This window comes from Engraulis encrasicolus, chromosome 16 (genome assembly GCF_034702125.1).
Source record: "Engraulis encrasicolus isolate BLACKSEA-1 chromosome 16, IST_EnEncr_1.0, whole genome shotgun sequence".
NCBI lineage: Eukaryota > Metazoa > Chordata > Actinopteri > Clupeiformes > Engraulidae > Engraulis > Engraulis encrasicolus.
Window position 1 is genome coordinate 12,874,012 of NC_085872.1, and position 24,641 is coordinate 12,898,652.

Consider the following 24,641-nt stretch of genomic DNA (forward strand, 5'->3'; position numbering starts at 1 on the left):
TGTGTGTGTGTGTGTGTGTGTGTGTGTGTGTGTGTGTGTGTGTGTGTGTGTGTGTGTGTGTGTGTGTGTGTGTGTGTACAGCATTTGTAGGTTTAGTTTTTATGCCTGTATGGGTGGGTTTGAGTGGGGACAGATTTTAGAGACATCTGTTTGGCGTCTTGAAAAGACGGACGTGAGTAATGTAGCTCAGACAGGCTTATCTGTTTAGCTATACCTGCCGTCAGTATGACTAGTATGTGGCTGTGTGTGTGTGTGTGTGTGTGTGTGTGCGTGTGTGTGTGTGTGTGTGTGTGTGTGTGTGTGTGTGTGTGTGTGTGTGTGTGTGACTGTAGGCCTATTCCATGACCTAGTTATTAATTCCTTCAATATATCTCATCTTGGGGTGAGTTTCTCAAAAGGGAAGTTGTTAGCCTGTTAGCAACTTCGTTAGTTGCCAATGGGAAAATGCAAGTCAAGTCAAGTCAAGTAGGTTTTATTGTCAATTTCTTTACATGCACTGGTCATACAAAGAATTTGAAATTACATTTCTTGCTTTCCCATACAGACATAGACTAATCTAGGTAAGGACATAGACAGTATAGACATAGACAGTACTTATACATGGACTTAAGACAGTATGGACATAGACAGTGCTCATACAGACATTTAAAGTGCAAGACTGGACAACAGAAGACTTGTAGAGGACATACATTAAGAGGTATTGTTGTGCTTTTGTGCTTTTCCTAAAAAAGTCCTTTATAGCGTTCTGACATGGTAATAGTAGCATTTTGAAGAAAAATAAATATTAAAAAGGTCTGTCAAGTACACCAGCAGCAGTGTGTGTGTGTGTGTGTATGTGTGTGTATGTGTTTAGTGCAGGTAGAAGGTGCGGTGTGCGTCTGTGTGTGTGTTCGTGTGTCTGTGTGTGTGTGTGTGTGTGTGTGTGTGTGTGTGTGTGTGTCAGTGTGTGTCAGTGTGTGTATGTTTGGGTTTAGTGCAGAAAGTGCAGTGTGCTTGTGTGTGTGTGTGTGTGTGTGTGTGTGTGTGTGTGTGTGTGTGTGTGCATGTTTTGAGTTAGTACAGGTTGAAAGTTCAGTCACAAGTATAGTAGTGCAGGTGGAATGTTCAGTCGCAGATATGGTGGTGGGGGATGGGGGGGGGGGGGGGTTGTCAGTGGCCTTGCTGGCTAGAGGCTGACAGTGGAGGGAGAGTGGGTTGAGTGTTCAGCATCTTGATCGCTTGGTGCATTGTGCTGCTCGCCAGCCTGGTGGTACGGGAACGGAGGCGCCTGTACCTCTTTCCAGAGTTTGTGTGCAGGGTGGCTTGTGTCTTTGATGATCATCAGTGCTTTCCGGGTGAGGCGTAAATGTCCTGCAGGGAGGGGAGTGGTACTCCAATGATGTTCTTCGCTGTGTTCACAACACGCTGGAGTGTCTTGAAAATGAAAATGCATTGAAAGCAACGAAGTAGCTAATGTAGTAAGCAACTTTGGTTTCGAGAAATTCACCCTTGGTTTGTAGGGATGATTTCTCTGACCTTAAAGTTAGTGTTGCGTTAGTGTTGCAGTCTCATCCAGTGAAAATGGGAAATGTAGACATAAGGATTTGGATCTCAAATCTCTCGCAGAAAAGGTTGACACCACAACCAATTTGTTATGATCACTATCGATACTTTGTCGCATTAAGTTGGCACCCTTTGCTGTTTTTTGAAAACATTTACATTACACAGTTTAATCTACACCGTCATATGACTTGTAAACAAATATATAAACAAAATATGTGGGCATAAAAGGTTTAAATAATAGGACAGGATCGCTATACTTTCTATGCACAGGCCAAACCATACATGTACATTAAGTTTTGTGGTCATAATGATGTGTAGTGGATATGTAGGGATTGACAAAATGACCTGTATGAAAGGATTTCTCAAGAGTTGGGAATAACCTGCATCTGTCAAATGGTTCTGGAGAAAGCTACAACAAACAGTAGCAGCACTAAAGGCAATAACAGTGATTCAAACTGAAACTCCCAGCAGTTGCACACACATGGCATCACCTGTAACCCAATGACTGGGTTTCCTAAAACTGGGGAACGTTGAAGTGGCAGAGATAACCATGGGGCCAGACTGATTTTGATCCCAAAATTTTGTGCAGTATCACAGAGTATGGACACGCCTTTCCAGCCATGGCCTGAAAAATAGCACATGGATAACTACGTAATTACAAGTGTGGTAAAATTGTATAAAGCCTATTACTTGCATTTTTAATATTGCCATTTAGTCATCTACAGTATAAAACGCAAGGGTCACAAAAGCTCATTAGAGGTGGCCAGCAGTCACGGATTGTTGTCATGCCAACAGCACTAACACGAGAGACACGTATGTCAACAAGGCCATTTCCTGCCAATGATTTCTACCTAAAAGCTATAGTTGAGTTGTCAAGAGAGTGTAATATTACCTAAATCAAAGGACCAAAGTCCAAAGCATTTCTCACATTAAGGTACCAGAAAGAGCACACAGTAGGGGAAGAGGCCTGCGGCACCGAGCATGTGTTTCCTCTCAAAACCTTAACTGAGCAATGAGCAATGCTAAGTGCCATCTGTTAAGCAGTGTGTTATATTGCAGTGTTTGCTGAAATCAAGTTGGGCCATTGCTTTCTAGTTAGGACTAGGATAATTCTCCGGATTAAACCGAACTACCGTATGTTCAGGGTTAAACTAGTCAGGTATACATTTATTTCACCCTTTCAGACATGAAGGGAGTAAAAATGCACTTAGTACGAACAATACAAGCTAATAAAGAATGTCGAAGATGCAGAAGGTTAAAGAGCTAATGAGCTTTGCTGTGTCACATAGAGATGGGAAGGTTTCCTAAGCTCCAGGCCTATGCAGAATTGGATCAACGGGTGTATATTGTCAGGTAATTACATATAGCAATAGAAATTGAATTCAATATTTCCCATAGTGTCCAAAAAACACCACCTGGCTGTCTGGATAGGGTAAAAGCCCCGCGAAAAATTAGAAAAATGAGAAAAATGAGATTGAAAGCCTCCCTTATTATACATTATACTTATTATTAATATTATACACGGCACAATGTATAATAATCCCTCAAATGTATTTGCAATTTGTAGGGCTGGGTATTTACACATACAGTATACACTGTTAGTACACACCAAAAGTTGACTGAACTTAATTTTGTCAAAGCAGCAATATGACTGTGGCAGGCCTATGGGTCCGCCATTCTTTTAAGTCCAGGATAGAGCACCCTGAGAATTGAGCCGTAGGCTATATACAGTAGCCTACAGTACATCAGAGCAATTGTGCAATTGTTTTGGAGAGTTTGCTCAGGCTTCATTTTCTTGGGACATGTCTCCAATATTATATAGTATTTAAGTGAGGACTGAGTGGCTAAGTGCTGTTGTCATGATGTGTCATACACCATTGCTGCAACTGTAGGGAAACCTTGTGACCCCTGCTACAGTAGATGTTGAAAACAGAAAAGCACTCAGACAGATTGCATCAGAATACAGCTTGCATCAGCCTGCTGGTGTGAATGGATCTTTGACTGAAAATGAAAGAAGCAATGCATTCTTTAACCTTGGTTGAGTACTTGGGACAATGTTTGGCTCAGGGAAACTTTTTTTGTTTTTAATAAGAATCAAAATGTAGCCAATGTAGTCAAATTGAGGTTGACTTAAAATAGGCCTGGGCCTATATACATACTGTAGTGGAGCTCAGTGTTGCCAGATGTATGATAATTATGTACCATAGTTTTGTCCTCTGTATGAGGTTGTGGTATCCTTGGTCTCCAAGATCTCCCAAATATTTTGAACACATCAGTAGTGAATGAAGAAGATTTGAAGAATTACTATTAGGCTATTATAAGGTTAAAACTTAATTTGTGTGTCTATTTCTCTTATTATTATTATTATTATTAGCCTATATGCCCATTATTAGGCCCATTATCAGTCTATTGTTGTTGTTATTAGGTGGGCCTACAATAGGCTATATTAGACTTAGGCTTTTGTAGTTGTATTGTTGTTTCGAGTTTCAAGCTTATCTAGCCATATCAACACTAAAAAATATATATACAGTTGCTAGGAATGTACTTTGGTGAGCTCACACAGTGGAGTAACTATAAAGTGCTAGTGCATATTCAAGTGGCGGGTGGCATGGTGAATGGGATGCTGCTGTAGGCCTATACCTTTTCCCTGATGGTAGGAGTGCGAATAGGTAGGCTATGTGCTGGATGTGTAGGGTCAGAGGTGATGGGCTTTCCTAGCAATTCTGGTGCTGTGATGTGAGTCTAAGGTGGGAAGATGGCCAATGCTTTATGCTATGCGTAGCCTACCACCCTCTCCAGCTGCTGCTTAGCCTACCAAGATGGAGAAGGTGAGCAGACTTTCGATGGTAGCACGCACAGTAGAGTGGATCATGCCTGCTTGACTGACGCCAAATTTTCTCAACTGATGGAGGAGAAGCCCATAGTCTTTGGTGGGCTTTTGAAATGATGAGACATTCAGGACAGGGAGTGATGGATGGTGGTGCCTAACAAACGAAAGGAGTGAAGTTGTTTTATTACAGTTATTATTATTATTATTATTATTGTTATTATTATTATTATTATTATTATTTAATATTTAAAGTTATTTATTATTTAAAATTATTTAGTCTATTCGTGCGTCTGCTTTTCAAGGACGTTGGGTCCTTGGTCCCTTGCTCTCTAGCTTTAGAATCTCTGACCACAGACATCACCAAAGTTCCTGCGTTTCCATGGTTTCAGAGAGGTTGACAGCTGCTGGCTAGTAGTACCAACTTTATCGCACGTGATATGACATGGTAGTTAACGAAGACAGACATGCCCCATCGCCGGCCAAAACACAGAAAAACTCTATCCTTCTGTAAACTTTGGAAATATATGCCCAAAAGATGGCTGAACCGTGTAAGTATCGTTAGGTTGTAACTACATTATTGTTACTTCTAAAAGGCGACATTTATTGTAGCCAACCATGACTCCTGTGGTGATGTTGGTTTCTGACAACGGTCTGGCATACCAATAGACTGGCCAAGCAGTCCCTTACTACCCTCTTGCTATGTTGCTTCGAAACCCGTTATTTGATGTTGTCTGTTTGTCTAATTGTTCAATTGTGGTTGGCTGCGTCTTGCAGTTCTCAACGCATTGTTGTGGGTAGGCTACCTTTCCTTGACATCCATCGGTCCTCCTTGGTTGTTGCCGCGCTTCCGGAGCATTTCCATTTGCTTGCTTGCCGTAACAACACTCCCCTAGATACCTGACAGCCTACCCGGCAACAGTGGTAACAGATAGCCTGCAGCCAGGTCAATTACCTTGGACGTCGCAGAGACGCACGCAGGCAACATTGAGAGCTCTTTAGAGGTCCACCATTATGGCGTTTTAGAAAAATGGCATCCAGAATCATGATGTATCAACCAGTTATGGGAGTACCTGTGGTTGGTCACCTGACCTCCTCTTTTCTGTGTTCCCGAAAGCACAACAAAGCAGCTGTGCAGATCAAGGAGGACATGAAGAAGATGGTGCAGCTGCCCATGCTGAAGCCCAGGCCCACTGCCACAGAGGGGGGGAACAAGGTGTTTGGTGTGTCCCTTTCGGAGCTGAAGAGTCGAGGGCTGGTGGAGGATGGAGTGCCCTTGGTGATCCGAAACATGGTGGAGTACCTGAAAGAGCATGGTATGTATGGGATAGCACCACTTTCTTGAAAGGCTTATGTTGAAATGGATTGTTTGGTAGGCCTAGACAGTGCACATTTAGGCAATAGGCTACACAGGACGCTGAATAACATTATCTTTATACACCACATACTGTAGTACATGTATTAATGTCAGTAGGGCCTATAGCCTACATGTCACAAGCTCTCTTACATTACTTTTTTTTTGCTTTCATCGATTCTCAGGCTAGTGAAGTGCTTGGCAATATGACACTGTTGTAATTAGACCTATGATTTCCTATCAGAGTTTTATTGGGAGGCTACTAGACAGGCAGATGCAGATAATGGACAGGCTTGACCTCAAATAGCAAAGAATGCTAAAAACAGATTTTTGATACTGAAGAATAAGATACTGAAGACTGACAGTTAGCATATGCTTACCATGCTACCACCATCAAAGATGGCAGTGTCATTTAATTTAAAGTTCACAGTACAATTTTTCTCTGTTTTGTGGTCTTTATTTTTTCATATCTTACCTTTTCTCATGGGATTTAGATTGGAAAATATATTGCAATATGTCTGCAATGTATCTGCAATATGAGTGCACTGCTTACATTATTTTTCATCATGTAGGAATAGGATTATCTGTGTGTAGGCCTACAGTACTTCACAACAGTTTGGTAACCTGCAACCACAATTATTTCCATGTGAGCTTCCAAGTTTGACCACTAGGTGTCAGTAGGTCGCTATTCTTTCACAATTGGCGCATTGCTTGGTGGCTTGTCATGCAGAGACACTGGCATGACCAACCAGGGTTCATGGTTAGGTCATTCTATGATCAACGACTAATATGATGACCATAAAATGTATGTTCTTACTGTGTTCCAAACATTTTGTTTTGGTATTAGATAGGTCTGCGCATGTTGTAGCTACCTTTTCAATGACACATTTTCATATTTCAGAGTTGCCAAGGTTGGTGCTCTAAATGCAGTTTTTTTCCTGAATGAAGTAGTGGGCAGAACTGCACTAGTCAGAGATTATTTGGCTTCCTTTGGCTTCCTTTGGTCTTTTGTGGTACAATGCATTGTGCTATATTTGTAGAAGTTTCTTGCAAGCACACTATTGCACTCATTATACATAGCAGTTCACATTAAAAGCGGCTCACATGCTCTGCTTCCAGGTCTCCAGCAGGAGGGCCTGTTCAGGGTGAACGGGAGTGTTCGAGCCGTGGACGCCCTGAGGCAGCGCCTGGACCACTGCGAGGTTTGTTTGTTTGTTTTTATTAGAGCCTTGTTAGCTTTTGCTTTTAGCATTAGCTATTCTTCCTGGGGTCTTTTTCGATTAATCATTGACAATTATTAATCGCACGATGTATCGGCCAGATGTATCGTATCGGCTGATATTTGACATTTCTCAACACATCGGACATCGGTCCGATGGGTAAAACTGGGCCGATGTTAATGCCGATGTTTTTTAAAATATGTTGCGGTTCTAAAAGATTGGACTTGACGGTGACTTTCAATGTTTGTCTTCTAATTTGTCTAATTTTTTATCTAATTTCATTACAGGGAGATAAAAAGTGTTTTTGGAAATAAGAGGACATTCAAAAATTATGTTTGTTTGCATCTTTGTCATCTCTTTAAAAAAATATAGAAAAGAAAAACATCGGTATCGGTTAATATCGGTTATCGGCCAAAACCGCAATATCAATATCGGATATCGGTATCGGCCGAAATTTTTGACATCGTGCATCCCTAATCAATTAAAAATATCAGCCACTTAGAGTGGCAGCAAACATAACACAACATAGGTTCCATGATATTCTTCCTGTGGTCCTTCTAATAAATCAGGTGGTGGACCTGGCACAGGAGTCCGAGGTGTGCACTGTGGCCAGCCTACTAAAGCAGTTCCTCAGGGACCTGCCTGGTGGCCTGGTGGACTCTGGGGTGCAGTCCGCCCTCATCCAGCAGCATCAAGGTGAGCATCACATCAGCCTTTTTTTAAATTACATTTTTTGGTCTTTTTCGACTTTATTGATGACAGGATAGTATTTGAGATGCACAGGAAGCGAATGGGGAGAGAGATGGGGAAGGGTCGGCAAATCACCGGGGCCGGGAATCGAACCCGGGTCGCCGCATGGTAGACGAGTGCCCTACCAGTTGGCCACGGCAGGGCCGAGCATCAGCCTTTTAAAGTGGAGGAGACGCGGCTCACACTATCGCCTACTACACTAGCAATTACAGATTATCGCTGGGCGCTGAATCCCATATTATATATTGATGAATGAAGGAAACGAAGGACAGCACTCTTCAGATTGATCTGAATCTGAAGAGTGCTGTCCTTCGCTTCCTTCGAGCATCAGCCTTTGGCATGTCTATGACACTTGCTACTACAGGCTGAAGTGCAGAAGATCAGAGTTATTGATACATGAAATGTGTACTACTACATAATTAAGTGTGAAATCATGTGTTAAAGAGATATCTGTAGCAAAATGAGAAATATTTTCTCCTCTTACTTTTGTGAAGTGTAGTGATTGTGAAAAATGTCAGTGCCCCTGTGACTAGTTGGTGCAATCATGTCCCTCAACTGCGTCAACTAAGACTGGACTCTTTGAAAAACAAGAAGGCTGTTTTTTACATCAATTAAATAATATTGACAGCTCTTTCCCAATGTCAAGTGTCCTATGAGCCTTGGAAGTGTGTCAGCCTAATTAGTCACGCCCACGCCCACTGATTGAATACTCCGCAGAGTTCACCAAAGAGTATACAATCACTAGGCGTGATTATGAAGGCTGATACACTTTGAAGGACACACACTAGACTTTGGGAAATGCCCATAGTATTTTGACAGATATTAAGACGAAAAGTTAAAGCATAGTAAGGCCCAATAACCACTTAATAGACACTGGGTTCCTGTGTCATGTTACCAATGAGAAAAATACAGTTGTAGAAAATCTCTACCGGCAGTCAGTGGCACCAAGTTATCCACAGCACACGGACAATTATTTTTATGTCATAAGCATTCAGATCCACTTACGAGTTTGATAATGCATTACAGTTACAAACCCCAACTCCGATGAAGTTGGGACGTTTGGTAAACAGTGAATAAAATCAAAATGCTATCATTTTCAAAACATTCAATCTATTCATTAGATGGAGAATAGTGAAAAGACAACATATTAAGTGTTAAAACCGAGAAAAAATATTGTTTTGGGGGACATATGTACTCATTTCTAATTTGATAAATCCAACACGTCTCAAAAGAGTTGGGACGGGGACAATAAATGGCAGCAAATGTCGAGGAAGACTAAAAACAAAACAAAAGACAACACTTAACAGTTAAATACATTAACCGATGAGATGATTTTATATAAAAAACAGTGTTAATTCCTATCTTGGACATGATTTCACCAGCTTAAATGGTGGGTTGGGGTTTGTATTTCACCAGCTTAAATCGGAGTTGGGGTTTGTATTAGCTCCGTTCTCATGTAAAATGGACATGTGCTCTCACACTCCCTAGCCTGATTATCATCGACTTTCCAATGTCTTTGAGACTTGGTCTTCCTAAGAGCATAACAATTAACATGCCCCAGACCTACCTCTCTTGGTTTGCTAATGGATGTATATGCTTCCCGACAAAGTGGAAGGAGTTCCTGTTTTTCGGGAGCTCAGAAACAATATGGTATTGCTCTTGACCTGACTAGCAGCAACGCTGAAGGTGATTGGTCATTAGGAGAGCACTGCCTGGCTAACACCCCCTCCCAGCCCACACCACCAGGGGTGACGGAGGTCATGCGTCAGCGCACCAGCTTGCTTAGCACTGCGTGCCATCTCAAGCTCAGCAGGATCGGGGAGGTGTGCTGCTGTGCTGCTCTGCTGTGTCAGCAACTGAAAAGCTTTCTGTGGTCCATTTAACCCGTTGACGCCTAAGGCACCTGCAAAAAAGGGTCCTGAATGCCTGAGCCCTTTTTAAGTAAAGCTGCCCTCAGCCTATAAAAACCTAAATATCTCAGCTTCTGAAGCACATAAAAATGTGCACTAAGTTGCATTTAAACACTAAGACCCTCATCTTTCATTAGAATGTGTTCATTCATCTCAAACAAACGGATTTTTAATAAAGTTGTCTCAAATCTCATGAGCCTGAATGTTGCGTAATGCAGCTCCAGGCGCCAGGGCCAATGTTGCGCAACGCAACATCAGGCATCAATGGGTTAAGGAGCCTCATACAATAACCTACTGTATGTACACACATAGTTGAGGGCTCCATGCCAAAGAGAGATACAGGCTTCAGTTTGACCCAGCGGATGGATGGTGGGTGGATGGTGCGAATAGGATGATCAACATGGGAGGGAGGGCAGCTATTGGCTTTCGATCGCCGAACATCTCACAGGGGCCCCTTCTATGATATTTTGTGGGCCCAACACCATTAACGTGCGCATTTCTATGCTGAACAGCAAACTCAGTATTTATCAACTATTGTTCTTATAATATGTGTTATTTATAGTCCATTACGATGGCAGACTCTGGGGGGCCTCTGACATAGCCAGGCCGTTGCAACACCATTGCAACTAGTCAGGTCAAGATTAATGCAAGTACTCTCTGAGTTCCCGCAAATACGGGAACTCCTTTCACTTTGTCAGGAAGCAAACAACCATAAGCTAACCAAGGGAGGTAGGTCAACCATGCTGTTTGGGAAATGTTAATTGTTATGCTCTTGGTCAGACCAAGTCTTGAAGAGATTTGAACTTCGATGATAATCAGGCTACCTCTGACACATCTCCCGCCTTCCCGTCACAAGAATATACCAGTGCTCCGCCCCTGCTCTGAGCCCATGTATCTTCAATATAATGCACAGTGTGCAGCGCTGATGCCAAGTTCATGCACTGACTGACTGTCTGTTTGAGGTGTGTTCTGCGTAGTTAATGTGTAACTGTGTTGATGTCTGCTGTTTCGCCATTCATCCAACACGTGGCAGCCGACCCCTCACGTGACAAAAGCCTGGGAATTTGCAGCTGAAGGGGAACCTTGCAATGTAATCGGATTACATGCGATCATTTAAAATTTGGAAATAAACAGTGAATACATATGCAGCCAGGGCTCTAAATTAACTCCAGCCAACCGGCCAAATGCTGGTGAAATTTCGGTTTGGCTGGTAGAAAAGACCAACTTACGAGCCGCTTTGACTCATTAGTGAGTGTGTGTTTGGCTAGTAAAATTAACATCTACGATCCATTTTGGCTGGTGATGAAAAGAGTTAATTTAGAGCCCTGTATGCAGCGTACAAAGGTCAAAAGGGGTCACAAGCACTATTGTTCTTCTTCTTTTTTTTTAAAGGGAACTATCCTTTTAGTAGTTGAAATAAAGTCAGCTAATATATGTATTAAATTAAATTAGAGAACCATACGGTATGTCACCTCATTGTAAATTGAATGCTCAAAATCTGCAGGGAACCACTAAATCATTTTTAGCCCCTCAAAAGTAGTCGAAGGGAACATTTAACCAAGGCAGTTACTAATTGAAATGGCACATTTCTCTCTCTCTCTCTCTCTCTCTCTCTCTCTCTCTCTCTCTCTCTCTCTCTCTCTCTCACTAAGTAAGAGGGTCCTTGGAATTTCAATTGCGGATCTCGAACACTGGTCCTCTGAAAACAGGTGTTCATCATTTCACATGCTGAAATGTCTGTAAAAAACATGCTCTATGGTAGCTGTTGACATCAGTGATTGACTGTGTTGACATCACCTGTCTCCCATCCCATCATGGGCCTATACTACAAAGCTGATTCAGGATAAGTTAAGGTTAAGTTAAGAGGTAAATCATCTAATAGAAGAGCTTTTCTTAAGAAAATGTTGACACCAGGCTCTTCTATTAGGTGATTTACCTCTTAACTTAATCATAACTTATCCTGAACCAGTTTTGTAGTATAGGCCCATGAATCACCCCACTGAGCCCGTTGATATGCACATCAATAAATTGTTTATAATCAGGTTTTTGGAGCAACTGGTTTATATAAATGCTCATATAAACTGAATCAACAGTTTATAATAATCGGTTTATTGCAGTTATCGGGTTATGACAAATCCGATTCACACAAGTACGTTTTGGGGTAATAAGCTGATTTCTCAAGACATATATACACCGGTTAATATCAGGTTATTGTCATTTTAAGTAGCCAATCACAAGCCTTGAATTCCAGTTTCGTGTCACACACCTGAGTGGAACGCAGGCAACTGATAGACTGTAACAATAAACAGTTTGCGCCACTAACCTGTTTATTCCAATAACCTGATTATTGTGGTAATGTAAACAGGCCAACTGTCATTATTGAGCACCATGTGGCTGACCTGTACTGTGTCTGGATTGTTCTGTGTGTGTGTGTGTGTGTGTGTGTGTGTGTGTGTGTGTGTGTGTGTGTGTGTGTGTGTGTGTGTGTGTGTGTGTGTGTGTGTGTGTGTGTGCATGCGCGTGCATGTGTGTGTGTTCCACCACACAGAGTCGTCTGATGAAGAGCGTTGCCAGGACACCAGGACCCTTCTGCAGCAGCTGCCCGAGCTGCATCAGAGTCTGCTGAAGTACCTCTGTCACTTCCTCACCCAGGTGGACCTGCGCCACCACGAGAACCGCATGAACGCCCTCAACCTGGCAACCGTCTTTGGCCCCAATGTTTTCCAGTGAGTCCGTGTTGCTGGGCTAAATCAGTGCACACAACACTACTACAGTGACTCCTGACTCCTATCACCTGTCTGTGAGATTAATGGAGCAGATCCGGTCAGATGAAAAGTGAAAGGCCCATAGATTAAGTTTGTGTCGGGGAAACGTGTGCAGCAAGCTTGTCCACTGTGGTATGGAACAAATGCTACTCATGGCACGAGAGTGCTTAAAGGCAGGTATTTTAGAAGTGGGACATAATATCCCTAGCTACCGCACGTGTGTTTAGGCTTTTTGGGGAGTGTGCATGAACTCTGCCCAGTGCTCATGTGCAGGACATCTGTCATCCTGTGCGCAAGGGTTGCCAACCGTCAGTCAGTGGAAAAAATACGGGACACTTCATTGAGGTGGGTGTGGGGCGGTGTTGTTGGACCTCCCCCAGAAAATTGTGCATTTCTTAGATATAATTTTCTGCATTGAGGCATTTTAACGTTCCGTGTCCCATTTCAGCTCAATATGGAAACCGTACTTTTATCTCTAAATACGAGGCGATTCCGTATTTCACGGGACGGTTGGCCAACCTACTGTGCGTGTGTGCTCTACTAGCGTCACTGTGACACATGCTCATGCTTCATCTGGACTTGTTACAGTGCTCAGAAAACACCTCTGGGCTGCCTGGAGACATCCGCTAAGAGTTAGATATGCAGTTTGTGTGGACAACCTAATTTTAGCTTGGTGTGGTGAGGTGGGGGGGATTCCACAAGCATTTCCACTCCATCAACTCCACACTGGCCCCCCCCCAGAAAGACCACAACGTACCTTAAAGGTACACCGTGCCAGGTCAAAGTGTTGATTGATACACAAAGTGGAAATTTTCCACAAACCCTTCCACTCCATCAACTCCACCCTGACTCCCCAGGAAGACCACAGTCTGGGTTCCTTAAAGGTACACCCTGCCAGGTCAAAGTGCTGATTGATGCACAAAGTGGAAATGTATTGAGTTTGGGTTTGTAACGTTTTTTAAGCTTTCACACAAACAGTGTTGATTCTTGAATTCACTGCCAGAAGACACAAAGCTCCCATAAGAGGGAGCTGTAATCCACTTAGCCAAAGCTGCAGATACTGTATCTCACTGCAGAACCTACTGTGCTTGTCAGCGTGGAGAGAGTAGACTGGGCAAACCTGGGGTGCATTTCTCGAAAGCGTAGTTGTTAGCAGTTAGCAACTTGGATAGGAACAAAGTGTCTAACATACAGTAGTTAGCAACTACACTTTCGAGAAATGCACCCCCTGCCGTGTCAAACCTGGAAAATACGGAGTTGCTGTCATTGAGTCTTTCAGTTTCCACAATCTAAAAAGTGCCCCATTTCATGATCTTCAGTGTTAAATTGTGTAAAATTGTGTAATTGAATCGTGTTGTTTTTCAAATAATGTATAATAATTAATGTAAATTATGTTGGATTGCAAATAATGATTTTTGCCATGATTTTGGCATCATTTTGTAGAATCTTTTTGCATCCTTACAGGAGTATGAGTATGTGATACGAGATTGTGTCTTCTCAGTGTCTCATCAGGCTTTGACGGAATACAACAGCAGAACACCTGCAACAAAATCATGGCCAGGTTGATCCAGAACTACAGAGCCATCTTTGACAGTGACATGGAGAGGAACAGTTGTATGCAAGAGATGGAGACTGCCAATGTCATCATAGTAAAGGTGAGTACATCTTAGGATCACCCTCCTAATTTATTATGCCTGGCTCAGTGGTACAAGATTATACATGTACATGTGACAACAAAGTTGGCAGACTACTTCAGGAGTCAGTTGCATCTTGAAGGCATATACACATGAAAATGATACTGTATGTGTACAGTATTATGCACACACATCATATACTGTATTCAGCTGCGGAAACACTTTGCGTAGCAGCTGGAGAAGCACTTTCAGCCTAGGATGTCACTATGTACAGATTTAAAATGTACACATATCGAATGTGAATCCCTAAGACATTCGTTACCAAACTTTCTGAGCGGGGGCCCCCTTTTTTTACATATTCGCCCCAAACCCACCATAGTCTCAGCCTAGCAATGGATTTCTAGCAATATTAGCAGACAAACTATTAATGGAAAATTCAGCAATTTTAATGGTAGGCAATTAAAAAAACACTTTTTAGGGCTTTTCTGCCTTTATTTGATAGGACAGTTGTAGATGGTGACAGGAAGCAAGTGGGAGAGAGAGACGGGGGAGGATCGGCAAATGACCCAGGCCGGAATCAAACCCGGGTCGCCTGCGTAGCAATCCAGTGCCCTACCGTTAGACCAAGGCAGGGCCTCTTTGGTAATTTTTTTGTCCATTTATGTTGCTAGATTTTATAATAAAAGTTTGTCTGCTAATATTGCTAGAAATCCACAGCAAATACATGTACTAGCTGTTAGCTGTTAACCTGTGGATATCCGGTTTTTATGCAATTTTCCTTTTGTAAGCGACCCCCCTTCAGTACCTCGGCGACCGCCCTGGGGGTCCCGACCCCCAGTTTGGGAGCCACTGCCCTAAGACATAATGTCCTGTCTTTCTACATGTCCATACATCTGTTTAGTCAGTAAGTCTTCTTGTAGTCATGCAGTCCAGACATGCAGTGGCCCCCTGCAAAACTGAAATGTGTTGGCAACAGCGCAGGAGGAAAGTCATTGATCACATCCAAAATAGTCGAGGGTCCGTGACACTCATGCGAGTGCGGGGCCACCCCTTCTCCTATTTCAGATTCAGACCAACCCTGTCTGATGCAAGACTCAGTCGGCTGAGAGCTTCAAGCGTAATTAATTGTATTTCCTCAGTGTAATTTCTCTCTGATGAAATTAGGATAGCTTCATTTACAGTTGTGACACTCAGGGAAAGGTTTTCAAATAAGACATGCACAGATTGTAATTACATTTTAATTTGAACTCAGAAAAAAATGATACAATTGGGTCAGAGTGCAGAGTTCCCAACAGCACACCTGTTGGCTCCATTTGACTAAAAGAATCCTCAGCGGACGACAGCGAAAATCTGCAGTTTTTATTAGTTTTTATTAATTTAAAAAGATGAACTTGAATTGAAGATCATCTAGAATCATATGTATCATAACACGTGTGTATACTCGGCCTGCTGATGTTACGGATCAGGGTGACATACCATGACCCCAAATGACCTCCATGCTTTCTTTGCTGATGTGCATAGATAAAAGTGTTTTATGCTCGTGTGTTTTACATGTGACTGCCTCTCGACACTTCAACTGAAGGTGTGGGTTATTGGGTTCACCTGTATGTCACTCGTCATCATATGAGACATCCACCGCGCCAGTGCAACCTTCCATTGCTTAACCCTGGCCCCAGTGACGTCAAACATGAACTTGACCCTCATCTTGTGTGCTTAATTATTTTTCGTTATTTTGGTTCTTCCTTGAGATATTGGCCCTAGTATTATTCCCATGCTCTCTCTTCCATTGGTTAAACTAGTTGCTATGACATGAAGCAGTCTCAAGTGTTTTATTCTTCTCCTTTTTGAACACGAAGGAAGTCCAGGCCGAGAGACAGAAGTCACCCTACTCTCCCACTCCTATGGCAAGAACTCCAGTCCCTAGAAAGAAAAAGGTCAGTTTGCATTAACTGGTGATTTGTTGTTAACGTTTACGACTGCTCGTAACAGAATTTGAATTGAAAAACTGTGTATAGTATATTGCATATTTACACAGTAAAAGTACATTTTGAGAAGTTTTGTTCCATATTTGTAAATTCATAGTAACTACATTACGGTATATAAAAAAATTACATGTGTATTCATATTTTCAGCAATCTTTTCTAGTCACATTCAAGCGACTTTATATGACACCTAGGTCGATCGATCTGTGTGTTGATATGAAAGTGTTGCTTTTGTGTGCTAAGCACACCACTTGGGTCTGTTGACTTTATTAGGTAAAAGGCTGACTGAGAGTGTTTTTCACCTTCAAAAACGATACTTAATAATTTTTCTTGAGGTGGTTTCTGTGCTGTTTGTTTCCATTTTCATGATTTGTATCCATCTGTTTTCCAATATGTATTCCCATATGGCATTTCTAAAACAGACATTGGTAACGCTATAATAATGGATGCATAAAAAGCATTATAAAGACTAAAATATCTAAAGAAAACATTAATGAGTGGGAAATGTTATGTTAATATTTATATTTATCAAACATTTACGATTGTTTTGTAAATTAATAAAAAGAATACTCTGGCTTTGTAAAATCTTAAACATATTATTTTATAGATATTTTATAAAGCATTAATACATCTTAGTATATCGTTTAAAAATGTGTTAATGTTTTGCTCATAATTAGTTAGTTACTAAAGCCTGATTCGCACGGGATAAAAATTACCTATGGACCCCTGGTAATTCGCCATTACCCCCGGACCTCTGTGAGTTTTTGGGGCGCATTCGGACAGGATAAATAAACGTCTGTTATTTACTCAATTCTCAGACATTGTAAGGGGGTGCAGACCGCTTGCCTATGTGAAATTACCCCAGGACGTCTGTGTTTCGCCGAAATATAGTAGGTAATTTGCGGCGGAATTGTTACCTCACAAATCGTGGACATGGCACATTCGCACAGGATTATAACTCAGACATTCTCTGTAATTATTCCGAATTACCAGGGGTCCATAGATAATAAAAGTCCCGTCCGAATCGGGCTTAAGTCGCTATAATGTTTTTATGCATCTATTATTAAAATAAAGTGTTGCCCATCTTTTTAATTATGAAAGGTTGCCTTGTACTGGTAGCTTGGAGATGAAAATACATTCGGTAACACTTTACTTGACGCCGGTGTCATATGCATGTCATTACAGTGTCATAACAGTGTCATGGCACAGTTATGCACGTGTCATAAACAGTATGTATGTCCATGTCATAAACGTTTTATGACTGTTGGCCTTAAAGCGATCCTATGCAACTTTGACATAAACACATAGATATAAACAACTTTATAGCGGCCTCTAGTGGTTCTGCCGAAAATGTGCATTGAACTAAATTAGACAGACATTGGCTTCGAGATTATGTGCGAATTAAATTTCGTCGTCTTCTGTAATTAACCAGATTCCATTCCTTGCATTCAGTTCTCTCCACTTCTAAGGGGCTTTATCATATGTGAAATTCCCCCCCTTGCTTATGAGTTGGCTGCTTCGTAATTCACTTCACACAACTGCAATCATGTTTGCACTTCCCTCAGATGGATATTATTTGATCCACTTGTTCTCGGCAGATATCCCCGTCTTTATTTCACATTTCCAGTAACTATATAGTACCTGTAGCCTACATTAGAAGAACGAGGAAACAAACGGCTAATTTGTTGTCATAATAACGATTTCGAAGTCGAGGTGACAAGACGCGGTTTTATCTCCTGTGGTGTTGAAAGTGAAAGTGGACATCCATATGCCGACTAGAGATCACGTTTCGTCTCCTCTTGATCGGCAACAACATAGGCTATATTTTTAGCCTCGTTCGACTGATTGTGTCCTTTGACATCAAATAAAATGTGCGACATCAGATTTCAACTCGTATACATTTGTGTATCTTTGTAAACTAAACGAGGTGGCGTGGGTTTTGAGAATGCTAATGCATACATCCCAGTGTAGTGAATGAATGATAAAATCCCCATATTTTGGCGTTCGGCTCTCTCCGGTTTGAAGCCCTTTTCCAATGTTCACACAAGCGATTTATTTGCCTGTCCAAACCTTTCATCTCAATTATTTCGTGATTTATTTGCAGTCCCATTCGTTGTTTTCACTGCATGCCAGCGTGATATTTTACAATCAGCTAGCCAGTAGCCAGCTTTCAGCAAGCTGCTGCCTTGTGTAGACCTCCTTGGCTGCTGCTTACTTAGCAAACGAAGGAATAGGTCTCGCTCCGCTCATACAGCATAGAAATCTAGACGCCCCTAGCGGCCACAAATTGCACAACAACAAAAGGCGCGGCGCCGCCAGGCAAAACTGCAAGTGCTGTTTCGGAGCAGGAGCACTAGGCGGTGATGGAAATATTGCCATTTTCCCCATTACGGGTCAGTCAAGCAAAATCTTGAGTACCAAGCCATTTCATGACTATGAAAAAGTTGCATAGTGTCTCTTTAAGTGACATTTGGAAAGTTGTCTTTGCCATAACCGAAAGTCACTTAGTCATAAAATGTTTATGACATGGACATATTGTTTATGACTTATCTATGATTGTGTTATATTATGACACCGTAATGACATACATATGACACCGGCGTCAAGTGTTACCATATATACGTACAATGACACTGTCATAGGTGTTTTCCAAACCTCCACAGAACAGTGTCTTTTTTAAAAATAATTTCTCAGCCCGATATTGTCCTGTGTTTGAGCCTGACAGATTCTCTGATATACTGTTGTCTTTCATTTTCACAAATTCAGCCAAAACTGGGTCTGTTTATCAGCCCAGAAAGTTGAAAGGCAAGATCTATGTGGACCTTTAGTCAAATGTCGTCAATGAAACGGTAAATGATTTTGGCCCTGCCGTGGCCAAACAATAGGGCACTCGCCTGCCATGTGGCTCACCCGGGTTCGATTCCCGGCCCGGGTCCTTTGCCGACCCCTCCCCGTCTCTCTCCCAATTCGTCTCCTGTCCACCTCTCATACGGTCCTATCAAGTAAAGTCGAAAAAGACCCAAAAAAATCTTAAAGAAAAAAAGAAGAAAAGGTACATGATTTCATGGGGAGGCATGATTTCATGGGGAGGCATGATTGCATGGGTTCTACTGATCCAAAATAGAACATATACAGGCTATGCAATATAACATTTGCGTACTGTACTGTATGTGTAATACAATTCAGTTCACATATCGATTTGCAAATAAAGAGCAATGTGTTATCAATTCCTCTAAATGCAATTGGCCTCACTTATTAAACGTTACTGTTGCTGTCTCTAAAACCTACTGTCTTGGGTGTTAAGTCAGTTCATTGCTTTTATCATTCAGTCTTTGTAAAACTCTTCTGATAGTTTATAAGTCACTAAATGGCTTAGGCCCTAAATATATTGTAGATATGCTTGAGCAATATCATCCTAATGGATGTCTTACCTGTAGGTCTTCAAAATCTCCTCTACTGGTTGTGCCTTGGGTGATAGTTAGTTAATTATCTACTATCTGTAACACAATGTAGTTTCTTTTTCTTCTGCTTTATCTTTCTCTCTAATCTTTATATAAGTAATTTTGATTGATTGATTGATTGATTGATTGATTGATTTGTATTTGTAGACAATAAGCAGCAATTCAGAAAACGGTGACATAAACCCATCTAAAGAAGTGACCTCAGAGATTCCCACTGTCACACCAAGAAAGAAGAAGGTAAGCATATTATGTGTATCATGCACAAGTGATACTGGCCTGTCTAAACATTATTTTCAAATGTGTTATTCACGGTGGGTCACAGAAAAAGGCAATGACATTTCTGTAATTTCTTTTATTGACAAATGGAATACAGAATCCATGGTCCACAATTCATGTTATTGGTACTGAATTATTGCTACTAGTATCTTATCAGAAGTGCGATGCAACGTCTGTGATTTGTTTTAGTGTTGGAAGGCAAAACTGCAATACCACCATGTACTTGTGCTTGCATACATCTACATGATTCCATCAACATCCGCCAACATGGATAAGACAGGTGCTGTTTACTGGACAAATACAGTTGAACCAATGACTCACAGTTGAACTGATTGAGAAATACTGGCAAATCTGCCTCACAATGCTAATAACTGGGAAAACACAAGACAAGATCTTGCTCATGTTTTTTTTTTTTTTTTGCTATCAGAGACAAGTCGATGGAATCCATTGGCTTCATATGGTACAGCGGGTGGACTAACCATTTCGGGCATTCTTTGGCAATAATTTACCTGTACAGTTTCACATTCAGTCAGAGTTGCTTTCCTTTTCACAGTGGCCTTCATTTGAAGTGTGCCAAAAGGACGAGCTGCCATTGTTTCATTTGTGTGGTTATTGCAGATTAATTATTAATTATCATATTAAATATTAACTGAGTGATTGCAAATTTTGGCAGCATCATTGTTTTTGTAATGCTTGCCAGATTCAAGTAATGAATGCCACTTAACAATAGTAATCAGCCTAGATAACATTTCATAAAATGTCCACATGACAGGTTTTGTCATAATCTAGTTCTTAAAAAGAACACTTTGACGTAAAGCTGAGACTCAAAAGCAGTGCCATGTCATTTGTTTGAACGTTCCAATGAAACTCTGATCCAAAATGATCACGTTGTACTCAGGGCAAACAATTTAAGACAAAAAAAGCAATGACACATTTTGTCTGTTTTGTTGAAAAGAATTGATTACAGTCTTCCGCCTGTTCGAAGGGGTTGTGTTCAATTATCAGTGAATTTATGACTGTTTAGAAGACCTTTTATGTGCACTGTCTCTAAAAAGTAATTATAGCTACCGGTAGTTAGATATTATCTGGAAGACTGGCAGCCATTGCAGCCAATGGAGAAGGCCTTATTACAAGAATATTTACAAGCCTTATCAGTGTCAACCTCTCATCAGGGTCTGAAGGTCATATGTGAATACATATAGCCGAATAGAGATGGCACTTGTGATGACAGGCGTAATGATGACCTGCAACTCCCAAGCTTATGACTAAAGATCTTTCAGCTAACATGATTCATTGTAAGGCGGTGCAAGCCATCTTTCATTATGATTGTGACGAGATGTTGATCCCTCAATTGACATGGGTTTGAATTAGGGCTGCACAATATATCGTCTCGTATCGAAAATGTATCGCAATCGCGATATCAAGAGTGGCGATATGTGTATCGCGAAAATGACTTGATTATCTCCAACAAGTAAAACATTTCTGTGCAGTCCAATCACTAGCTGAATATCAACAACTGCCCAAGAAGCCCGGCATGACCAAAGCCATGCCCCCCCACACAGAAATTAATGACAAGAAAAACACTCTGCTATATTTCTAAATATTGTTTAAATATTTTTATTGAGGTATTGCATGCTGTTATTTTTTTCTGATATCGTGCAGCCCTAGTCGGAATGGAGTCCAGGTGAGACTGCATTTGGGCTCCTGTCACTTTTTCTGCACATGGCTCACATGGTGGGTGAGGCACTGTGGGCAGATTTTCTTTGTTGTTATTGCAAGGGCATGGCACATGCACACTGTTGTTTGACATTCTCAAGGTTTATTTTTTTTTGCAGTTTAGCTGCCCTTGTGGAAACTTTGTTTGATGTAATGGTACTGTTTAAGCTGGCACCAGAGAATTTCAAGATTAAAATCCTGGATAGAACGAGTGGAGTTATCTGATAAAGGCTATGCTACTGTAAACATGGACTTTGAGCAGGTCACCTTCCTGCTGGGAGATATTCCAAAGATTTTCTAGGTGCTGACCGCCTTTTAACCGACTCGGATCACTCTGCTTTGACTATCACAGATTTGCCAATGATGCATGAGGTTGTGGACTTGATAACGTTTCAGTAATAACAATGTATATGGTGAACGTCAGCTGTAGTTTTTTGTCTTAATGTTGTTGTTTTTTTATTTGGGCAGATGTTTGTCCCTGGCACCATTGTCATTTAACCCACTGGTGCTGGATTTGTACTGAAGTCCTTATTTTCCTCTCTAGCACTGCTATGCTGTATTGTAACTGAAATGTCCACAGTAAACAGATCATCAGCCCACCCGCCCTTGCTCTCTTTTGCATTATCCCATTGTGTCCTGGAGCGACATACTGTACTGTATACGCTGCATTAAGGTTCTTGAGATTTCAGCTGTTTTATTAAAAATGTGGGTGTGTTACAGCGTGTGTAAATGTGTGAATGAAGTGCAAAATGAAGGTTCTAGCTTTTAAATGCAACTTATTTCATGTTTTTATGTGCTTTGGAGGCTGAGATATTTAGGTTTTAATAGGGAGAGGGCACCTTTTCCCAAAAAGGGCTTAGGCTAAAATGGGTTAATGCACAGGGGAAGGTGGACAATGGAGAGGCCATGAGTAGGGAGCACTTTGGTAGGCAGCCTAATAACAGGCAGAAAATAAAATTCTGCGGTTGTTTCTGTTCTGTAGTTCAGCTTCCTCAAATGTTTACTGGCTATGGTTGCCAAAATGTGGCTTATAGGACACATACGAGGAAGTATGTATCATCCACAGCAAATTGCCAAGTACTTTGGTATTGAGCAGCCTTTTAAATGCCCATTTTGTCTCTAATTAATGGCCTAAGCCTGGGCTGGATATCAAGTTAGTCAGAGACCTGAGACCTTTGTTGGAGCAATCATTAGCAGCATTTACCATGTGTTACATGTGAACTACTAATGGTTTTACAATTGATTTCTTCAGTGTCTGACCTATAAATCCCCTCAGACTGCCCTTAGTTGGTTCTTTATTGCAGTTGCCATGTCAGTGGCTCATCCTCTCAGGTGTTTTTCTTCTTACCCCATCATGCCAGTCGTCTGATGAGTCTGTTCAAAGTCTCCCTGCTGACTTGTTTGCATTCTATTTCTCTTTGTTTATGATGCACTTGAGAGATCTGGAGTTAATCCATAGCAGCTCAAATGTAATTGAGGGAGTGACTCTGCATTTCGTGTTTACATTGGGATAAGGAATCAGACTCAGAGGGGATGGCAAATTCATGTTTTGATATTGTTCTGATAAGGGTTCGTTTCTACACTTATTCCATTGGCCCTCAGAATGTCCAACAGTTCTGTGTGGGAAAGGTAAGAGTTCATAGAGTGTATCGGATTTTATAGATACCTGAACGAAGGTCGAGAACTTTTAATTGGCCACATGATGTAATTTCGAGACAGCGTATATCAGTAAATCTCAGCTCATCCACTTTTATATGTTTCTCTCTCTCTCCCTTTATTGTCAGGTGAAGAAGCTGAAGAGTGAAATGGCAACAGGACCACAGCGAGTGTTTCCTGAGCCTGCTGTATCGGCAGGAGTGCCTCACCCCAGACCTCTGCCTCTGTCTCCAGACCCTCTAGGCTCGAGCCCCCGGTCCCTGTCACCAACCACATTCGCCCAGGACACTAGCCCCCCTGTCATCCCAACACCTGCAGCCCAGCCTTTACACTCCCCCAATCTGAGTGCAGAGTTTATGGAGCTGGACACTGGTGAGCCATCCATCTTAAACAGGTCAGTGCTTTTCTCTCAACAGGATCAGCTCTGTGGATGTCATATAAAAAATATTGTCTTAATGTTACATTTACTGTGTGTCACTTTTGTTTGGTGCAACAGTGATAACTTTTGTTATCTCAAAGACTGTATGTATGACTGACAGTCTTATTGCTGCCTGGTGCCCAACCAAAGAACTGTAAAACTTTTAAAATACAGTTGGTGGCAATGTTACACTTGACATAAAAATTGACATGATCATAAAAAAATAAATCTGCACATGATCAAGCTGCAATCAGATATAGTTTTGAAGGTCACATACTTTTTGAAACATCTAAAAGGTATTCTCTATCAGATCTAGATCACTTTGCTTTTAGGAATTTTATGATTATGCAATCCTTGCTCAATCCTGCAGTTTATCTTAATTGCAACCATCCTTCAAAACAAAAAGTAAAAGATAGCATTTAGCTTTTACAAGAGGCCAAAAGTCAGACCTCTTTAGCACCATAAAACGCAACTGCAAGTAAGAAAAATAAACTGCTTGTTTAAAATCATGTAAAATCATGTGAAGGGTCAAACTAAGGATCCTCACTGCTCAAGCAAAATTGCAAAGTTGCAAGCAGTAAGACTACATGCCATTCCACACCTGCACCCGAATACGTGTTGTCGTTGGATGTTGGGTGTTTTGATGTTGATCCCCATAGTTTAGGCCTAGTCCAGCCTGCAGTAGGCTGTAGTGGCTATTATAAGCAACTGTAAGTTGAGCAGAGCCCTGATCAGGTATCTCCCAAAATAGTACCTTAGCAGCCATGGTGGGTTTTTTTTTCTTATTGTTGGACAAAACCCTTTCTCTCCTGTTTGCTGTTTTCGTCTCCCCTTCTTTTCTCCTGTTCCCACAAGATGAAGACCTCTGTTGTATCACTAAATAGCATCTCTAGTACTACCACTACTACTACTACTACTACTACTACTACTACTACTACTACTACTACTATTATGACAATTACTTACTATTGCCTTATTATTTGTTTTTTAAATATATTTTTTATTTTATTTTTTAGAATGAGCCCAGGTGCTCAGTAGTACTGCTGCTGACTCAATACACTTTATCTATGCCAAGTTGCTTGTGTGATAGAGCAACACTATTACTAATACAATCAATATTCAGTCACTCG

The 24,641-nt window shown here is 41.3% G+C and overlaps 1 protein-coding gene across 6 annotated transcripts in view; it reads left to right on the forward strand.

Annotated features, from left to right (window-relative positions):
* The window catches only part of fam13a (family with sequence similarity 13 member A), a 68,601-nt gene that overhangs the window by 1,945 nt on the left and 42,015 nt on the right, over nt 1–24,641 (forward strand). For 4 of the 6 annotated variants that reach the window (XM_063218669.1, XM_063218672.1, XM_063218671.1 and 1 more), the window contains exons 1-8: nt 5,385–5,685; nt 6,843–6,925; nt 7,513–7,639; nt 12,152–12,329; nt 13,870–14,023; nt 15,859–15,936; nt 19,593–19,682; nt 23,222–23,487. In XM_063218669.1, coding sequence (XP_063074739.1) covers nt 5,400–5,685; nt 6,843–6,925; nt 7,513–7,639; nt 12,152–12,329; nt 13,870–14,023; nt 15,859–15,936; nt 19,593–19,682; nt 23,222–23,487 — 1,262 coding nt within the window. In that variant the 5' untranslated portion in view covers nt 5,385–5,399. Of the gene's footprint in view, nt 1–5,384; nt 5,686–6,842; nt 6,926–7,512; nt 7,640–12,151; nt 12,330–13,869; nt 14,024–15,858; nt 15,937–19,592; nt 19,683–23,221; nt 23,488–24,641 lie in introns of those variants that run through there. The other 2 variants (XM_063218670.1, XM_063218675.1) reach the window with 1 other exon arrangement.